We start from the raw sequence: 21,784 nt of genomic DNA on the forward strand, positions 1-21,784 counted from the left end.
GGATAGCTTTTGCACAATAGTGGAACCAGTGGATAACAACATTTGACCATGGTAAACAAAAATTTATTTGGATCATGAGTAATGATAACTTAATATGTACCCTCCACAATAAGTTCAGTCTGATAAAACTTGGCAACCGTGGGTTCCAAAATCTGTCTGTGGACAGGTGGGGCTGGGAGAGGACGACACCTCGACTGCTCTCGACCTTTTGCTTTTCTTTTGTTTATTCTTATACCTGGTACACACAATAGGCTAGATTCAGAAAGATGATCGCATCTTTCTTCTGGCGTAACGTATCTCTTTGTTACGTTACGCCGCCGTTACTTTGGGCGCAATTTCCGTATGCAGAAAGAACTTGCGCCCTTAGTTACGGCGGTGTAACGTATGTGCTGCGGCGTAAGCCCGCCTAATTCAAATGGAGATGTTGGGGGCGTGTTTTATTTAAATTTTACTTGACCCCGCGGTTTTGACGTTTTTTTTAACGGCGCATGCGTCGTCCGTAAAATATCCCAGTGTGCATTGTGCCAAACTACGCCGCAAGGACGTACTGGATTCGACGTGAACGTAAATGACGTCCAGCCCTATTCGCGAACGACTTACGCAAATGACGTAAAATTTTTAAAACTCGGCGCGGGAACGACGGCCATACTTAACATTAGCTACGCCTCATAAAGCAGGGGAAACTATATGCCGAAAACAGCCTAACGTAAACGACGTAAAAAAATGCGCCGGCGGGGCATACGTTTCTGAATCGGCGTAAATACCAAATTAGCATATTCCTCAGGAGATACGCCGATCGTCAGTTTTTTTTTTGTATACTAGTCTCCATATCAAAAATGAAGAGAGTTTACCAAAGTTACGAAAACTCTCGTAACGACAGAACAAAAATTCGGAAGTGATGTAATGTGTTATGTTGTATTTTCAAACGACAACTGTACGGATTAAATTAAAATCGTACGATCTGGTATCGTACAAGAAACGTTTTCGTGCTTGTACCATCGGATAATATCGGATGAACTGTCGTGATCGTCTCTCAAAAGTTTTGTACTAATGATCAGATTATCACACAATCGCTTCGAAAACTGTATTTTTTGTGCGATTTTCTGACCATGGGTACAGGCCATTACAAGCCGATTTGTTAATTTTTGTTTAATATTTACAATCATGTACTAATATCTGGACTGTATTTTCAAAATGATATTACAATTATGGATGAATTTATATTGTAATACCTCTTGTGTTGATATATTAAATTACTACAAATCAGCTCAATATTGTTTTTAATTAAATTTTACTGTGATCTGTATATATGGTGTAATACATTTACAATCATGTGTATTATTCATGTACAGTAAGTAATGCGCCTCATTTAAAGTCCTGGGTATAATGTTTAAATTGTAGATATATGCTTAGAAATGTTCCCAGCCCCCTCCTGCTGCTACCTATCCTGCCTAACCTGTGTAAAAAATGTGTGTGCTTATCTATTTTCCGTACACTCTGGCCATGTGATCTCGCAGCTCTGGCTCCCCTGTGTCAGTGAGTGGCGGCTGCAGGGGATAGGAGGGGGCACTGACAATTGCTGGGGCATGGGAGCTTGAGTGACGTCACCACTTCCAGAATTCCCAGTTGTTCTCGAGCGCTCAAACCTCGCCCCCTACAGCCACCGCTCACTGACACAGGGAATCATGTGACCACACTGGAGTGGACTAAAAATAGGTAAGTATTTATATCTTTTTTTTTTTTTTACACAGGTTAGGCAGGATAGGTGAGGGGGAGGGAGCATTTTCAAGCATAGTTAGTGGTAGGCTGGAATTCCACTTTAAAGAGGGGGTTCTCCCATAAATGTTTTTTTAACCTTTGATACCCTTAGATGCATGCTCATTTAGTCTAGGGGAATCGGCTAGTTGTTTTAAAATCCAAGCATTACTTACCGTTGTAGAGGGCGATCTTCTCCGCCACTTCCGGGTATGGGTCTTCGGGAGTGGGCGTTCCTTCTTGATTGACAGTCTTCCGACAGGCTTCCGACGGTCGCATCCATCGCGTCACGAGTAGCCGAAAGAAGCCGAACGTCGGTGCGGCTCTATACTGCGCCTGCGCACCGACATTCGGCTACTTTCGGAAAATCGTGACGCGATGGATGCGACCGTCGGAACCCTTTCGGATGCCTGTCAATCAAGAAGGAACGCCCAGTCCCGAAGACCCATACCCGGAAGTGGCGGAGAAGATCGCCCTCTACAACGGTAAGTAATGCTCGGATTTTAAAACTAGCCGATTCCCCTAGACTAAATGAGCATGCATCTAAGGGTAAAAAGAGCATATTACCGGTGAACCTCCGCTTTAAGAACTCACACAAGCACAATTAATGATTCCCATATTGTTTGTAATATACTGTAATTATCTCCTTAAACTGTCAGCTCCATCTGGTGGCCATGATGTGGAATCTTTCTGAAATACCTCAATAAAATATTAAAAACTGCATTATGGCCACTAGATGGAGCCAACAATCCCAGGAAAAAATCATGTTACAAACACGGTGACCTTTCATTGTGCGTTTGCAAATTCTTAAGACATCCATACGATAACGTTTTTAACTATACACCCCAAAGTGTTAGGACTACTGATAATATTAACAAATAACTATAATGCAAACATAAAAGCCCCTGAGGTGTATATATTTATGCAACAAATTCTAATTACACATCTTGTCAAACTTTCGTCACAGTTGCTTGAGGACACATTCCCCACTGTTTCAGAGTTCTGAAATAAGATTACTAAGAAAACAAAACATTACCTCATCAATGGTTTTCTGTTTAAGAACCGACTTCACTGGGACTTTACACCTGAAATAGGAGGAAGAAGTGTCAAAACAGAACACAAACTAAAAAATATATAATAATAGATATTAAAACTAAAGATACCAAGAAATTGGTTTTATTTGTCCAAAAAAACCTCAAAATTCTAAAAGTATTTCCATAAAAAAAAAAAAACAGTAAGCAAACTAAAAAGTGGAACCATGTAGAATTAGATTATCTTACTGAGTGCAGACTGCTTTTTCTAATGCCTGGTACAGGTGGCACATTTTTTTTTTCAACCCATCAGACTGAACAAAAAAACAAACAAACTAAGGAGCTTGTGTACTAAATATGCAATGCAAGAACAGAGATCTTCCCATTGTGCTATTGTGTTCCGACAGGGGGACCCCCCCCCGCCAGAACACACCGGTCAGTCATTGGCTGCCATCGGATGCAGAGCGGCTGCTGTTTTTCCAGCATTCCCATTCGACAGAAACAGGCTGCTGTACACATTGCCCGAATGTCGGCTGATTTCTGTTAAACCAGCCCATATTGGGCCCGTGTGTACCAGCCTTTACCAGTATATACCTATACAATTTTTCTTGCATTAAATGCTAGCATAGTGTTACTTTTTCTCTTCCAAAGATAAGATAGCACTTACCTTCCAAGGAAATCATCTTTGTCAATATCTTTATCAAACACTTGAAACTCAATATCCTGTCCAGGGACATCAGTGACCAGGATCTGCAGGAAAAATGCATGACTTGTCATTACGTGTACAGATACAAACCTCCCTAGTGTGGAAATGAAAATGGTGGGAGACAATACCTCAAATGCTTGGTCCCAGCGAGGATTCAAGTTTTCCTTTATCACTCTGGTCTGTACCGATTTGCCACCAGCTCGGACCACTACATAAGGATCAGACTTCCCTTTAATCATGCCACCCATGAAGTTATCCTTCGCAATCAGGTTTTCAGCTTCAAGCAAATACACACGAAGCACATTCTGTAAAAAAAACAAGCATCAGAAAAGTTGTACAGTTTCTCTATTTACATTAAACCAAAAATATTAAAAAAGTGTATCTAAATTGTAATACACTTCAGTTTACTAGTCCTTAGATGGGTGGCTATATTAGCCTCCCTTCCTTTAGACTGCATTTCCTTTTATTTTCACCTGGTGATCCTGCCAGTTAACATAGTTGCTGTCCTAGGATGACAATGTTTACTACCCCCACTGTATCTACGGAGGAGCAGTGTTGTTGCCGTGGAAGAAGAAGCGTGTTAAGACGACAGAACATCTTCCACCCACCTTGTCGTTCTAACATAGGGAGGAGGTGTTCTGTAGTTTACACAGATAACTTTGGCAGGGCCAATTACATTATTTGGGATAACAATGCAGAGTGCACAGGACAGCACTGGATTTCCTGTAGGATCAATAGGTATTTATATTTTGTTTGCACTCATTGAACAGATATAAAGCAATTTATATACACGAGAACAGGTTACTGTCAGACATTTTGGCTGAGATTTGTCATCTTTGTCTGTAAACATCTGTGGCTGCCCCGAAGACATGAGACAATTGCCCAGTCTGGCAGCTGTTCTCTTATGTCTGTAGACAGGGCCGCCATCAGGAATTATGGGGCCCCTTACACAGCTTCAGGCATGGGCCCCCTGGAGCAGAGAAACGGGGGGGGAGTGCTGCCGCCTGAAATTGAGAAGGGGGGGGGGGGGGGAGTGCTGCCGCCTGAAATTAAGAAGCGGAGGGGCTGCCGCGAATTGAGAAGTGGGGGGTTGCCGCTAATTAAGAAAATTGAGAATCGGGGGGAGGGGAACCTTTACAAAAAAAAAAAAGAAATAAGGAAAAATGTATATATATATATATATATATATAAAAAAAATTATAAAAATAAGGGGGGGGGGGGGGGGGTGTTAGCAATCCGGGGCCCCTGGGGACCTCTGGGCCCTTTAATAAAAAGAAATAAAAAAAATATATAAAAAAAGTATTTATTTATTTTATAAAAAAAAAAGGGGGGGTTGCCATCTGGGGCCCTAGGGACCTCTGGGCCCTTTAATAAAAATAAAAAAATAAACCTCTGGGCCCTTTAATTAAAAAAAACAAAAAAAATCAAATTTATAAAAAATAAATAAAAAAAAGAGGGGGGGGGGTTGCCATCCGGGGCCCTTTAATTAAAATAAATACATATATAAAAAAAAAAGTAAAAAAAAAAATAATTATTTAAAGGGAGGTTGCCATCCGGAGCCCTGGGGACCTCTGGGCCCTTTAATAAAAAACGGAAAAAAAAAATGATATATATATATATATATATATATATATATATATATATATATATATAAAAAAGAAGAAAAAAAAAAAGAAAGAAAAAAAAAATATATAAAAAAAAAAAAAATATATGAAAAAATGTAATGTTTTTTTTTTAAAAAAAGGGGGTCGCCATCCGGGGCCCTCTGGGCCCTTTAATATTATATATATATATATAAAATAAAATAAAAATTAAAAAAAGAAAGAAAGAAAAAAATATATAAAAAAAAATATTTAAAAAAAAGGGGGGGGGGGTTTGTCATCCGGGGCCCTGGGGACCTCTGGGCCCTTTAATAAAAATATATATATTAAAACATTTTCTATTTTTTATTAAAAAAAATAAATACAAAAAAGGGGGGTTGCCATCCCGGCCCCTTACAGGTGTACTGCCTGTACCCCCCTGATGGCGGCCCTGTCTGTAGATACATCAATTCTCATTTAGCAGTAAACTAGGGTGCTGTGATGTGGCCATTGCAGCTTACATATGTATTTGCTTGTCTAATTTAGCTGTTCCTAATAAAAGTAATCTAGTAACATTTGCAACAAACAGTCCATGCAAAGCTCCTAAAAAAAGATATCTAATAGATTGTTTTGTTTCTTGTCGGAGCCCTTTGCATTCCAGTCTGCAATAAGTATTCTAAGCTTAGATCCTGGATGTTTATCTTGGTTTTGTGTTTAATGAGCACCATTTGTTTTGTGTTTCATCACTACACAATAAACAACAAGTGTTATCTTAACTACACAGAGCACCTGGAGAAGGTCATATTGTCTATCTGCAGCTGAATGTTCTGGACATGGATCACTTCAGATCAAAAAGCTCTACCTACAATTGGCAATTGTGATAGTGCTGGGCAGTCAGCTATTTAAAGCTCTTTTTTTTTTTTTTGTTTTGTTTAGGATAGAGAGGTGAGGGATTAGAACACCTGTCAGTTTTTATTGCCATCTGTGCCCCCGTTAGATGATTCACCCTCTCTATTTGTCCAGTTTATCATTATTGAAAGTGAAAGTAAAAGAAAATCCCCAATTTTGGGTTGACACCAGAACAGCAATAGAGGGAAAATATTCCAATGGTGATAGTAGTTCTGATGACTCTTACTTTGGAGGGATTCCCTTACTTTAGAGGGATTTCCTCTCACTTCCTGTTTTGGCTATGGTACAGGAAGTGAAGGAAAATCTCCCCAATGATACACAGACAGCAAAAAAAAAACTAAAAACTAACAGGGGTTATATTCCCCCTTACTTGACCTCCCTCAAACACCTATATCAGCCTTACCTTGGACAGGCCAAATAAATAAAAAGCATTTGGTGCTTAAAGGGTGAGTTCACCTTTACAGAAAAAATCTGTAAGGTGATCTTAAACAGGACCCCACCTCGCCCCGCTGACCTGCATGGTGGCGATCGCGATAGAAATCCCTGGAGCTTAAAGTGGAGCTCCACCCTATTTAAATACATGAACTCAATCATACAGCAGCCGCTAGGGTTGCCACCTCATCCCTTTAAAACAGAACACATATGAATTACACAGGTTCTGAGGCTAATTTAATGCAGGTAAGGCACCAAATGAGTCTAATTACCACCTTAATTAGCCACAGAACCTGTGTAATTAATATGTGTTCTGTTTTAAAGGGATGAGGTGGCAACCCTAGCAGCCGCTAATGCGGTTCAAAGCTAAAGTTTGTTTTTCTTTTTGTACAGTACCTTTGTTTTCCACATCTTTAACTGTGCTTCCTGTCTGTGTGTTGTGCGGGTAGTTCGTCATTTCCTGTAACCACACTATGTCCTGGGAGCTTTTCTCATTGCTCCCAGGAGTCATTGCGGAGCCTCGCCGCCATCTTGCTACACCCCACACTCCTGCACAGTAATGATAGAGTGAGAAGGGGGCAAGCGGACATCTTGTTACACCCACTGTTTTAGATTTCACAGTTATTTTCAACACAAAACGGAGCTTATATGCTTAAATACAGTATTTAGAAATCCGACGGACTGTTTACATGTTAAATGTGAAAATCAGAGGTGTTCTGTCACATTAGCAATCATGTAAGGCCAGCAGGTTTGATGTTGCTTTGCACATTTAACAAGTAAACAGTAACTGTGAAATCTAAAACTCTGGTGGGTGTAACAAGATGTCCGCTTGCCCCCTTCTCACTCTATCATTACTCTGAAGGAGTGCGGTGTAGTAGCAAGATGGCGGCGACGGAACTGAGCATGCGCGGGAACGAGCGGTGAATGCTGGGAGATCAGCATTCACTTTACAAATTTGGCTTTACAAAGAAAATATAAGTTATATTTCCAGACGAAATCGGAAAGCGGATGACTACAAACAGCAGAAGAGTAAGTACTCTTTTGATATGCCCAGGGCCGGATTTGCTCTCTTTGCCGCCCCAAGGCCAGGTTCCGCAATGCACCCCCTCCCTGTCAACCGAACCCCCCCCCCCCCCCAAAAAAAAATCAACAGGGTTTGGAAAATGGTTAGTTTTTTGTTTCTTTTTATCACTTTTTTATTTGTAGCTTGTCGTTTACTTTTTTTATTTTTGTATAATTTTCCTTTTTATTTTTTATATGATTTTTCTTATTCTTTACTTTTTAATTTATTACTTTAATTATTATTTCTTATTATTTATTTATTTATGTATTTATTTTCTATTTTTTTCACTTAACTTTATTGCTATCACACAGGAGAAAACAATTCCATGTGTGATATCAATTGGAGGTGACAGGTTCTCTGCTAGGACTCCAAAATTGTCCTGTGCACTGTGCTAGAACTCCTGTTACAGCTGAGATGGGAAGAGCACAGCTCTCCCCTCTCACTGTGTACATCGGCGGCAGGGACAGGAAACCGACTCGGTGGCCGGGGGGAGGACAGAGTCCCAAAGACAGAGCCAGCAGAGAGAGGTATGTGGGGAGGATGGACGGGAGCACACATTTTATAACTGATTATTGCGACATTGCCACAATCACTTGTTAACGAGCGAGTGGATTCCTCCACAACTTACCACCCTTAACTGTATGTTTTGTGCGTCAGGGGACTCCATGACGCTGCCGCCCCAAGGCCTGGCATTGGTGGCCTTGTGGGAAATCCAGGCCTGGATATGCCTTAAAGCGGATGTGCCATGGGAAAAAAATATTAAAAGCCAGCAGCTACAAATACTGCAGCTGCTGACTTTTAATATTAGGACACTTACCTGTCCTGGAGTCCAGCGCCGATCGCAGCAGAGGACGAGCGATCGCTCATCTCTCTGCTGCTCCCCCCGCCATCCTCAGTGAGGGAACCAGGAAGTGAAGTGCTCCGGCTTCACTACCCGTTTCCCTACGGCGCATGCGCGAGTCGCGCTGCGCCCGCCGATTGGCTCACACGCTGTGTGCTGGGAGCCGAGTGTTCCCAGCACACAACGGGCGACAGACGGGAAGTCAGAAAAACCCGTCTCTTGCCCGTAGCGTGTGGCCGGAAGTGGGTGCAAATACCTGTCTTTAGACAGGTATCTGCACCCCCCTCCCCCCTGAAAGGTGTCAAATGTGACACCGGAGGGGGGGAGGGTTCCGATCAGCGGGACTCCACTTTAGAACCGCTTTAAATAATTTAATGCCAAAAAAAAATGAATGGCTGCGGGAGATCCGCTTTAATTTCCTATACGTACCCCGCCAGGAGGGAAGTTTAGGAGTATTCTATTTGGCCGGCGCCGTAACATGGGTGGAGTTTATGCCAAAAATGTTACCAATATGTCAGATTTTTGCACTGAAACAATTTTCAAAACATTAGTAGTGAAATTGATTGCAAATAGTTCGAACAAATCTACAGTGCATGCCTGTGTTCAAATGCAAACCCGCTGCACATTCGACAGAGCTTTCAAAATCCAACAGTTTTTCTCTAAAGATTTTCTAACTGTGTATGGCCAGCTTTAGATGGATCTTTAGCCATAGCAAACAGACATGTTGACTTACCTCTGTAGCAAAGCTCTCAGGAAGAGAAGTTTTGCTGGGTCGGGGGGGCCGGTCAACACTGGATCCAAAAGATGCTTCCTCCAGATCAACTGTGTCAGGTTTTGCGATCACAGATATATTTGGATCCAAATACAAAATCTAAAGATTAAAAAATAAATAAAAAAACAACAACTTTATGCTATGGATAATGAGATTGTCTGTGCACATAGTCAGATTGCTATAGATCAGGTCATACATGTAAGTTTTCTCAAACTTACATGTATAACAAATGACCTCCTACTTGCTGTTTTTATTGTTAAAATATCGATTTTTCCATTTTTATTGAAAGTATTAGACAAAAGACTATATGGCATATATGTACACGCTACCTCTAGGACCCTGTAAGGCAGTGGTAGGATAACTGAAATACATCACAGGTGATATAATTTGCTGCTCAATGATTGCAGTATTCTAGTCTGCATCTCCCCAAGGTAATACCTAAAATCTGGCCTGTTAAGCCTCGTACACACGATCAGATTTTCCGTCTGGAATTGTGTAATGGTAGGGTTTTGTCGGAAAATCCGACCGTTGGTATGCTCCATCTGACAATTGTTGTCGGATTTTCCAACAACAAATGTTGAATAGCACGCCTTCAAATTTTCAGACAACAAATGTGCGATGCACAACATTAGCAGAAGTTGTCCAAAGGGTCTAGTCAATATTCCAATCGCACACGGACCTGAACTTTGAAAAATGGCTTGAGGAAAAAAGGTGGGTGCTGAAACGATCCCCAGCATACGCACAGATCGGATTTCCGTCAGACAAAGCGTAGGACTTTTGTCCGAAGGGTGTTGGCCGTGAACTTGTTCTGCATACAGATGGCAAAACTTTATCAGCCAACAAATAGGAAACTACGTGGTTTTTCAGCTCTTTAGCGCCACCCTTTGGGCAACTTCTGCTAATGTTGTGCTATGGTTAGCATTGCTTCTGAGCATGCGTGTTTGTACTTTTTTTTTTTCTTTACGACGGACTTGTGTACACAGGATCAGATAATCCGACATCACACATTTGTTGTCGAAAAATTTTAAAGCACGCTATCCAACATTGCTTGTCAGAAAATCCGACAAAAATTGTCCGATGGAGCATACAAACGGTCGGATTTTCCGAAAAAACCCTGCCATCACACATTTTGTTGTCAGAAAATCCGATCGTGTGTACAAGGCTTAAGACATAGGGAGTTATTTACGAAAAGGCAAATCCATTTTGCACTACAAGTGCAAACCACAAGTGCAAAGTGCACTTGAAATTGCACTGAAAGTGCACTTGGAAGTGCATTCGCTGTAAATCTGAGGGGTAGATCTGAAATGAGGGGAAGCTCTGCTGATTTTATCATCCAATCATGTGCAAGATAGAAAGCTGTTTTTTATTTTCCTTGCATGCCCCCCTCAGATCTACAGCGACTGCACTTCCAAGTGCATTTTGCATTTGTAGTTTGCACTTGTAGTGCAAAGTGGATTTTCCCTTCGTAAATAACCCCCATAGCCTTACTTTTATCTTTATAAAACAGAGCTAAAATAAAGAAATTGCTCAAGTTTTATGTTCACTGGGAAAATGATCTGTGTCTTCTTGTTGACAATGGAATCATTTTGTTTTCTACAGTGAAATACTTAATCCAAAAAACTTGTCACCAATTTAACATTTAGGTTTACATTTTCACTGTAGTAGTAAATCAATAGTCTACACAACAAGCTTTGTTTTATTATATACTCCGTCATGACAATGGGGGTTAAATAGAATAATACTGACAATCAAACAAAAGGATTCTGATTTTTACATCAGCTATAGCTTAACATTACCCTCATGACAAGCTTCATATAGATCCTGCTCTTCAGTCCAGAGTTGTCCAGCTGGAACCACTGGTCTAATGTCAAGTGGTCAGCACAAAGGATTCGGTTCAGCGGAACTGACAAAGTGCCTAGGGTTTGCTGACGATCATCATCCTTTACCTGGGAAAGAACACTTGTTTTATTGTATGCACCAGCATTAAATCTGGAAGTAATATTATCTGACCATAAATCTGCTAACTAACCTGTATGTCTAGGTCCAGTAAGTTTGGATTACGCAGAAAGAAACGGAATGGTTGCTCCCACACAGGGCAGTTGGTATTGTACACAGGCTGTAAAAAAACACATACTTTTAAGGTGTGCCAATCAGACAGATAGTACAGTGAGAGAGAGAGAGCAAGAAGGAGACAAAGAAACAAATAAAGAATGTACCCGAGTGAATTCAGTCACAGTGCTTGAGTTATGTCAGATAAAGAAAAAACTAATTTTTATCTAAACTTCTTTTGTACTTAAAAATGCTTGGACACAAAAAGGTTTATTAAGGGCATATCGATTGTTCACTTTACAGGGGAAGTTTCACTTGACAAAGGGAATTTTCCACCAAACTTAGGCCCCTTTCACATTGGACCTGTAGCCGCGGTGGCGGTATATCTCCGCTAAAAATAGCGGCGCTATACCGCCGAGATTGCCGCGGGAATCGGTCGCTAGCGGTGCGGTATTAACCCCCGCTAGCAGCCGATAAAGTGTTAATACCGCCCGCAATGTGCCTCTATAGAGGCGCATTGCGGGCGGTATTGCCGCGGTTTCCCATTGTTTTCAATGGGAAGGAGCGGTGAAGGAGCGGTATACACGCCGCTCCTCTCACCGCTCCAAAGATGCTGCTGACAGGAGATTTTTTTGTCTCCCGCCAGCACATCGCCTCAGTGTGAAAGCCCTCCGGCTTTCACATTGAGGTAGCTGGGCAGGAGTTTTTCAGGCAGTATAGCAGCGCTATTTTTAGCGCTGTACCGCCTGAAAAACTCCTCAATGTGAAAGGGGCCTTAGTGAATGAGGTGAAACTCTGCTAACATCAATCATCCAATCACGTCTTGACAAAATTAGTTTTTTTTAGATATTTCTTTACATTTTTTCTTGCACTTTGCAAGGTCATTTTCTCCAGAGCCTGATGAATGTGGTGAAATCTCACTTTGGCAAGGATAACCAATCGTTATTCTTGCCAAAGTGAAATGTCACCACATTCATCAAGCTCTAGGGAAAGTTCCCTTGCAAAGTCCAACTTCCCCTTAGGCTCGATTCACACCTATGCATGTTGCTTTTGAGCGTTTTTGCGGTGCTTGCTGCATTTTTTGACGTGCGTTTTTACCACGATTTGCGTTTTTTTTTTGCCATCAATCTTTATTTTTTTTACAAAATTTCCTTTAATAACCAGCTATAAACCGGTTAAAGAAAAACGCAAATCGCGGCAAAAACGCGGTACTTGCGTTTTGGATGCGGGTCCATTGAATTCTATTACATGCAAAACGTTGTTTTTTTCGGGGAAACCGCAGAGGGACAAAAAAGCATTGATGTGAACATGTTCCATAGGAAACCATGTTAAAAAATGTCCCTGCATTTCTGCAAAATGCATCAAAAAACGCATTAGTGTGAATGGAGCCTAAGGCCCCGTACACACGACCGAGTTTCTCGGCAGAATTCAGCCAGAAACTCGGTCGGAGCTGGATTCTGCCGAGAAACTCAGTCGTGTGTACACTTTTCAGCGAGGAAACCGACGAGGAACTCGTCGGGCCGAAAAGAGAACATGTTCTCCATTTCCTCGTTGTTCAATGAGGAAAGTCGGCCCGCCGAGGAGCTTCCACACTGAACTCGACGAGGAACTCGATGTGTTTGGCACGTCGAGTTCCTCGGACGTGTGTACGGGGCCTTACAGAGTGAACAGTAAATCAGTGATAGTAAATCAACCCCCCAAGTTCTTGCTGCAGGATATAATCCGACCATTAACAACTTCAGCTCTTACACCTGTACACCCACTATAGCATTACTTTGTCATTACTTAAAGGGGTTGTAAAGGTACACTTTTTCTTTCCTAAATAGCTTCCTTTACCTTAGTGCAGTCCTCCTTCACTTACCTCATCCTTCCATTTTGCTTTTAAATGTCCTTATTTCTTCTGAGAAATCCTCACTTCCTGTTCTTCTGTCTGTAACTTCACACAGTAATGCAAGACTTTTTCCCTGGTGTGGAGTGTCGTGCTTGCCCCCTTCCTTGGACTACACGAGAGTCAGGACGTCCACTAACACTCAGCTCCTTTCTCTATCTGCAACGTAGAGAGCGTCCTGACTCTCCCGTAGTCCAAGGGAGGGGGCAAGCACGACACTCCACACCAGGGAGAAAGTCTCGCATTACGGTGTGGAGTTAGACAGAAGAACAGGAAGTGAGGATTTCTCAGAAGAAATAAGGACATTTAAAGGCAAAATAAAAGGATTCCGTAAGTGGAGGACTGAACTACTGTAAGGTAAAGGAAGCTATTTAGGGGAATTTTTTTTTACCTTTTACAACCCCTTTAAGGTAACAAAGTGATATATACTGTATGTAATTTTTTAGGGAAAAAGTTTTCATTTCCAGATATTCACTTGCAAAAATTATTTTATTGTTATGCAATCTGTATCAAAAAAACGTAATGAAAACAGATTTTTTTTCGAATTTGATCAGTGTTAGTTAAAAAAAAAATGTTGCTACAGTAGATAAAAGTAGAAATGTTATTCTTCGAATTTGTCCTGTTTAAAATTGCACTACAATTATGATTCTGATACAAAGCTAATTTGAAATAAAAGTTTTCGTTGGTTCATTAAAGCGGTTGTAAACAGTGGATGTTTAAAAAAAAAAAAAAAAAAACCCTGCAAGGTAATGGCATAATGTGTTATTGTGCATCGCATACTAGCACATTATGAAATACTCATCTTGGAACGAAGCCCTCCAGTGCTGTAATGTCACCGGTGAGCCCTGGATATGCGCCAGTGATGTCACCTGAATATCTCCTAAACAGTGCTGGTTTAGGAGATTTACATTTTTACCTACAGGTAAACCTTATTATAGACTTACCTGTAGGTGAAAATGACCAAGCGGGGTTTACAACTAAAAATGGAAAATGTTTGTAAGTAAAAAATTTTTAATTTTTTTTATTTCAGCGCTCGGGTGAGGAGGTGGAAACCTGTTTGCTGAACTCCAATCACAGCAATTTCTCATCCCCTATTAGATTGCAAATTTTAGGTTTAGAAGTGCATGCAATAAAACGTAAAGGAATGAAGAAAAATAAATAAGAAACAACATAAACTACACATCCCACTCTGTCCATCACTCACCCTGCTCTCCTGGGTCACATCTTGTATGGAAATCTGCACCACGGGGTTTGGTTGCTTTAATGACTTTTTAAGCTAAAGACAGGAAGAAGAAATTATAAAAATTATGTTGTGCCCCTTGAGCAAATGTACAGTGGAATATGAGCGGGGAAATTACTGCAATCAATGCAGGAATGAACACTTGACAAAATAAAATAAATCACTCAAGCTAGTTTAAAAAGTAAATATTATATAGACACATAGATTGTGTTAGTGGCTTACCAGGCGACTGCACGGATGACTGCAAGTCTCGTCAACATCGTGGATACAGCTAGCACCAGGCTGGATAGGAGGGCTGGTGTTTCGGCATAGAGAAGAACCGGTCCCACCCCCTCAGCCACTGAAAGCCCTGCAAGAGCCAGTAGGAGAATGCAGGAGATCGGTTCTCCTATATGCCGCCCTGCCAGCCCTCCTTTTCAGCCTGGTGCTAGCTGTATCCATGATGTCAAGAAGCAAGCAGTCATCGGTACCTAGGAATGCCAGCGCCTACCAGCTTTGGCTCAGGCACAGGTATAGACAAACATGATGGGGAGCTGAGTGGGCCCCTTGCAGCACGGGGCTGGGTCGCGATCAAGACCCTTGCGACCCCTACAGTTCTACCCCTGAGTCAAAGCTTAATGAACAAGCTGAAGTTAGAAGCTGATTGGCTACTATGCAGAGCTACACCGAGTTCTAAGTGCTGCAGTTTTACTGAATCTACTCCTGTATTTTGTGTTTGACAAGCAGATCTCTAATCTTGAGTAGTTATTTTTGGAGATATGCCCTTCTCTGACCTGCCATGCGACTATAGATGGCCACATGAACAAATTTTAAGGGTCGTCATTAATTGGTCCAAGAGCTACAAAGGATTACATTTAAACATTGACTGCGAAGAATGGGATTGTTGGAATACCCAAATCAGTCATTACAAGCTTCTATTACTGTAAAGTCAGAGGAATCCATTATTCCATACAGGCATTTTCCAATATACTGGAAAATCTGAGCTCAGAAGATTTTACTGTGAAGAATCGGAAACAAGACTGTCACTGCACTCATGACATATTTACCTTCTGGTCAAGTGGGGTAGGCAGTAGCTGGTTCTGACAGTGCTATTGAGGACAAAGAGGTGCCTCATCACCCTGGTATTATTAGTAAGCCATATGCCTATTAACCTCCTGGGCGGTGTTCCCGAGTCTGACTCGGGGTGAGATTTTTGGGCTAGGATCGGTAACCCCGAGTCAGACTCGGGCTCGCCTCGCTGGATGTACAGGGAGTGTTTACTTACCTTGTCCCTGGATCCAGCGATGCCACCGCGCTGTGTGAGCGAGCGGGACCTCGCTCGATTCACACAGCGTCCTCCTGTGCCGCCGATCTCCGTTCCCTGCGACGTTACGACGCACGGGGACGGAGAACGGCGCCAAATTTAAAAAAGTAAACAAACACAATACAAACAGTATACTGTAATCTTATAGATTACAGTACTGTATGTAAAAAAAACACACCCCCTTGTCCCTAGTGGTCTGCCCAGTGTCCTGCATGTCATTTTATATAATAAAAAACCTTTTTTTCCCCCTGCAAACTGTAGATTGTCCATAGCAACCAAAAGTGTCCCTTTATGTCAAAAATAGTTTTAGATCAGCTAGAAAACAGCGATAATAAATTATAATCACTTGCAGAATTGTGCGATAGCGATTTGTGGGGAAATTCGTCATAAAAAAATAAAAGTAATGACAGCGACAATTCTGCAACTGAGCAAATTTCAGTGATTTTGATTTGATTACATTATTGAATAATTTTTATTATAATTATATTATTATTTGTTATAATTATTTATAGTTATTTATTATATTATAATTTATAATTTTGTTTTTAAAAAAATGTCATACCCGGGATGCCTATTAGAATCTTGTTTGGTCAGATTTAAGTGAGTTATTTCTAAAAATTACAGGCCTACAATATAAAACGCCAAATTTCCTTGCAAATAATGGTACCGCTTTCAGCATGTTTTTTCTGAAAGAATCATACCGCCAGGGAGGTTAATGCCTAGCCCAAGACCTGCCATACATGGTTCGATAATCAGTAATTCTGCAGATTTTGAGCACCGTTAGCGATTATCGCCTGCATCTACACTGTAAATGGGAGACAGCAAGCCCTAGACTAGTTGAAGGTGCTTGACAGTAAAAAACTCTATAAAATTGTTAAAATGTTGTCCATTCTTATTAATGACACCACAAAGTTAGTAATTCAATCCCCTGTTATCCCTCCCCTCGATTGAAAATTCCCCTCCTACCTTTACACTAGCTGTCCCCGCCTAAAATATAACTAAAAGCAAAACTTTTGTAGTTTTGGATAGGGTGGAAAGTAATTAGTACACCTGTCTGGGTTTTATTGCTGTGTGTGCCCCCATTATTGGGTTCACCCTCTCTATTTATAATGTTTACTGTTCTCAACGAAATTGAAAAAAAAAAGTGAGTCCCCCACTCTCCCTTACATCACAGTGTACCCCCCTTTCCTTATGCTGCTGCTGGGAAGAATCTGGATGCATTACTTGAAAGCAAGTAAGGGTCTTGAGGAGTACCAGAGGAGGGCTGGAGCTCTTCTGCAGCTGCAGGAGAGGTGCGAGGGCCACATGATTTGCCACCGCGGGCCTTGTGTTTGCCACCTATGGCCTACCGCAATCTTTCCAGCTATCTCCTACTCCGCATGTTTAGGCGATCCCTGAAAATTCATCTCTTAATGGAAGCCTATCCTGCTTCTACCTAATTACTGTACTTTTATTTCCTACATCAGCTCAGTCCTCACAATTATTACCTTTTGTATCACGTGTCCCTTCCTTTTAGATTGTAAGCTCTGACAAATAGGGCCCTCTTAACCCTCTTTTATTGATTTGTGTTGTGACCGTACTATTTCACTTTTTTTGTTAAACACTGCACAAACTGTTGGCACTATATAAAGCCTGTATTATAATAATAAATAAGAAGGATGATACATAAAACGTGTTGGAGAAGATCAAAGTACCATGCGTGCACTGCTACTGGCATATTCAAACTGCACAAAATTATATTTTCAAGTAGCTTTTCAATCTGCCTCTTTTTGTATTTAAAAATATAAAGCCTATGATGACTCAAAACATGTTGGGAGTTAACTGAAGCACAGCACTGAAACCAGTAAATGCAGACACAGCTAGGACACAAAGATTAAACATTGTTAATATTTGTTCCACATGGCTATAATACTCATTTTTAACATAATGTACATTTTTCATAATCAGCCATGACTAATATACACTTTCTAAAAATGGAATCCTTTAAAGTTTATGATTGTTTTAAATTGCCATTCCACACATACTACTTAAGGCATGTCCACTTAAAATCGGATTATACAGTTTGAATAGACTGGAACAGTGTCTGCTCCCTCACCAAGTTAATGTATATGTAAACCTAATCACTAAAATATCATTAAAGCTTCTGCATGTTAAAGCCATTTCTAGTCATTTTCAATCATTTAAAATCTGCGGCTTTCACTAAAATACAGCGATCCTGCAATTTTTTTTTCTGGTTTATGTATTTGCTGTTGCAACACATTTATGTCTCTGTCTGGCAGTTGTGCTCCTGCATGGACACCCTGTCACACAGGATTCCAATAGATAATTCAAGTGGTGGTTTGAAAAGACACATTATGCAGGCATGGTCTACGTTTTTTTAGCAAAACCCAACCTAAGAAATGCAATGCAGCTGTCACTGGTGTGCAAACATGCAGTAAAGCCAGCCATAGATGGTTTGAATCGCAGCCAGTTCAGCAGGGACCGGCCAAGATTCGATCTACTTATGGGCAAGCTGATTGTACCCAAGTCCACTGATCGACCGTACAACCAGCATGTCGGATTTCTTGCATGCAATTATTGCCATCGGCTATAGCCAATAGGAATAATCACTGTGTTCTCCCATTCTACTGGTAGGGAGCACTCCCTGCAACACCCCAATCCGCCCCCCCCCCCCCCGCGCGCCATGAGAACACAATAGCCCTGTAGGGGAGCTATCACGGTCTGTGTTGATAGATGAATTGGTTGATCATGTTTCCTGCAACTGTGGATGAGCAACACTGTGTTGAAGTGATAAAAAGGGGGAAACTAATGTTGTATTTAAAATAAGGTAACTGCCTATAACTATAGCCTTGTCTTGGTCTGCTTTAGTAAACCAACTATTCAGTTATAGCTACTTTATATACTGTATTTGGAAAATTGTCAATTAAATTCACGTGAAAGGTAGATTAATCAAGAAGATGTAAATCAAGATCTCATAGAAGTACTGTGAAAAATGTGTGGGCAGCTTGTACACAACCTGTGGAATGCCAAGAATATAAGTTTTATGGAAACAGAAGATCTAGATGTGACTCTGTTGGCTTACTGTAGTGAACACTGCCACAGAATGAATCAAACAAGACAGATGAAACAAAAACCATAACTGCCTAGATAGATTTTGGGTTGCTTAGTCGTTCATCTTAAAAGTTTAATAAAGATATTTCTGAATTCCACCAAATTTGTTGAAACCACTTTGTAGCTTTAGAACAGGCGGTGGGGCTGATTTATAGAGCAGATGATAAACTGGCAGTAAAAATAATCAGGCTGTATCCAATTCCTAATGAATGAAAGATGAAACGTGATAAATTGCTCTTTTGCTCCAACTTCCCTGAACAATCCCTAGAAAATTTATGAAAGTATACACAGTACAATAATATCTTGTAGAACTGACAGACAGAAGAAGTAAAATGTACTTATACTAAATAATGTATTTCTCTTATCAGTGGACTCTGCCTAGATACTGTACATAGGTACTTACAGGTAGGTCATCTGCCCGATCCAAGTAGACAATGAGAATAGCAGAAGATGGTTCATTGGCCTTTGTAGATATTGTTTTATTCAAATTTATCATCTGAAAAAAGTAAATAATGAAGGTAATAAGGTCATATGTAGTGTCATGGCTGATCGATTCACCTATGTCCATGTATTTATTCAACTAGCTTGTCCCTCTTTGCTAAAGGGACAGGTAATGTGTGGTTCTTGGTTACACAGTATCCAATGTATCCAATGGTCTGCCAATGCATGCCTTGCCATTACTCTGCATTGCACAACAAATGTGAGAGTGCCAATGTGATCATACACATCTCTTTTCTTCATTGGTCTGCCAACTTGTGTCTGTCTCAGATCTAAATAATCTGTGGCTTTCACCTGCACAAGTGCTCGACTGAGACCCAGGGATTGTGGAATATTTAGTTTCTTAACAGGAAGTTCTGATCTCAGGCTACATGCAGAGATTGTGCATTATACACACATAGGTTGGACTTGATGGACTTGTGTCTTTTTTTCAACCTCACCTACTATGTAACTATGTAACCTGTGCAGTGCCATGCCTCAAAACAGAAATTGCAGATACTGGATTTTAAAACTCCTCTACCAAAGGCTGCGTTTAAAAGATAACTAATGAAATCATGAAACTACACGATCATTGCACATCTTATGCAGGTGAAAAACACAATGTGCAGATAGGAAGGTTTATAATGCTTTTAAAGTCGAGCTTTTATATATGACTCTAAAGCTGGCCATGTACATGAACGTATTCAACAACAACCCAGATCACACTGGAGGAGATCACAAGGCCAGCACTACCATCTTGAGTTTAGCAGGTGACAAACTAGCAGATGATTTTCAAAAAACAATCGTCAGTGAAGTATTTACGTGGCTGCAGTCCTTCCAGGACCAACCACATTAAAGCGGAGTTCCACCCAAAAATTGAACTTCCGCTTTAAGTGCAGGTGACCCCCTGACATGCCACATTTGGAGAGGAGGGGGAGAGGAGTGAGGCTTCGTACGCCTGCATCGCTGCCCCTTGGGACAGGTGAGTGTCTGATTATTAAAAGTCAGCAGCTACACTTTTTGACTCTTTAAGTCCTGGCTGACAGACTAAAGGTGCTTCCTTCCCCTTTACTCAGTCAGTGGCAAGGATTGGCCCCTTTGCAAGGGGGTGTTCAAGCAAATTGCAAATACAGCAGAGATGCTCCACTTTTTGATCTGAATTAAGCAGCTGAATTGCATGTTAGGGATCAAGAAATACTATAATGGACTAATCATTTAGTATTGAATTATATTTTCTCATGAATGGTGAGCCTTAGCTCAATAAACAGTTACAGACCAAGTCTTAAAGATCATGTATACTTTTTGATAAAAAAAAAAAAAGATCATGTATACTATTTCTACTGGCATCTTATATCTCTGAGGGAACAGAGAGACCAAAATCTCTATTACCAAAGATCCTAGCTTTGCATATCTCATCTTGAAGTCCCACTATTCTGCTGCAATCTCAGTAATACCCCATTGATATGGCTGCAGGAGGTGAAAGAACATAACAAAGGCATGCTACTAAGGCTTCTATGAGACACTGTATACCATGGGTCTTCAAACTATGGCCCTCCAGTTGTTCAGGAACTACAATTCCCATCATGCCTAGTCATGTCTGTGAATGTCAGTGTGTTACAATGCCTCATGGGATGTGTAGTTCTACAGCAGCTGAAGGGCAGTAGTTTGAGGATCCCTGCTGTATACAAATACAAAAACTCAACCTGCCAGAGAGGGATAACATAATACAGATGGTATGTTCTTTACCTGCTCCAGCTGGGAAGCATTGGACTGGAGAGTGAGCCACTCCAGTCGAAGATGGATACTCCCACTCTTTGCACCGTTCAATGTGAAGCACTAAAAAAGATGAGGGAAAGCAGTCAGACATTACACACAGTAGTAGTAATACCTTCCATTTACTGAAAGGGCTTATTCTGAACAGATCAACACAAGATCAAATCAAGGGCACACAGAAAACAATTGTTTTTAACATACCCTATCTATACCACAACACTGTACTGAGGTGGTTGCAATATGTTGCGTTACAAAAATGCAGGGTGGATTTTACTTCAATCAAGTCAATTTAATGGATGATATAAATCACTAGTAAAAAGACTGGATTTAAATCAACTCGATTTAGATCAACATTTTTAAAAGAGCAGCTGTCATCTCTATCCTGCAGTGGCTCCTCCTCTGACCCGCTGTTGACTCACCGACAGTCCCATTCACTTTAATGGGACGGCTGGTAATGGGGCAGTGACACAACAAGGTGAGGGACGTGGCAGCAGCAGGTAAGTGGATGCCCGCTAACAGGAGCTGCCATGATGGATCTGAAATGATAGGTGCTCTTTTAATGTAAGGATTCATTATTGCTGGTAGTTAGAATCTTTATTGTTCGCAAACAAAATTAAAGGGGTTGTAAGGATAATTTTTTTTCCCCCTAAATAGCTTTCTTTACCTTAGTGCAGTCCTCCTTCACTTACCTCATCCTTCGATTTTGCTTTTAAATGTCCTTATTTCTTCTGAGAAATCCTCACTTCCTGTTCTTCCGTCTGTAACTCCACACAGTAATGCAAGGCTTTCTCCCTGGTGTGGAGTGTCGTGCTAGCCCCCTCCCTTGAGGGGGCGAGCAGGAGAGTCAGGACGCC

General features: G+C 41.0%; 1 protein-coding gene across 3 annotated transcripts in view; it reads right to left on the bottom strand.

The window, feature by feature from the left end:
• Positions 1–21,784, bottom strand: part of ESYT1 (extended synaptotagmin 1) — a 168,680-nt gene that overhangs the window by 35,154 nt on the left and 111,742 nt on the right. For all 3 annotated transcript variants that reach the window (XM_040341095.1, XM_040341093.1, XM_040341096.1), the window contains exons 13-21: positions 20,904–20,993; positions 19,084–19,176; positions 14,231–14,302; positions 11,119–11,205; positions 10,886–11,035; positions 9,051–9,188; positions 3,621–3,797; positions 3,454–3,536; positions 2,792–2,840 (exon numbers count right to left, since the gene is read on the bottom strand). In XM_040341095.1, coding sequence (XP_040197029.1) covers positions 2,792–2,840; positions 3,454–3,536; positions 3,621–3,797; positions 9,051–9,188; positions 10,886–11,035; positions 11,119–11,205; positions 14,231–14,302; positions 19,084–19,176; positions 20,904–20,993 — 939 coding nt within the window. The remainder of the gene's footprint in view (positions 1–2,791; positions 2,841–3,453; positions 3,537–3,620; positions 3,798–9,050; positions 9,189–10,885; positions 11,036–11,118; positions 11,206–14,230; positions 14,303–19,083; positions 19,177–20,903; positions 20,994–21,784) is intronic.

The sequence above is a fragment of the Rana temporaria genome, chromosome 2, assembly GCF_905171775.1.
Source record: "Rana temporaria chromosome 2, aRanTem1.1, whole genome shotgun sequence".
NCBI lineage: Eukaryota > Metazoa > Chordata > Amphibia > Anura > Ranidae > Rana > Rana temporaria.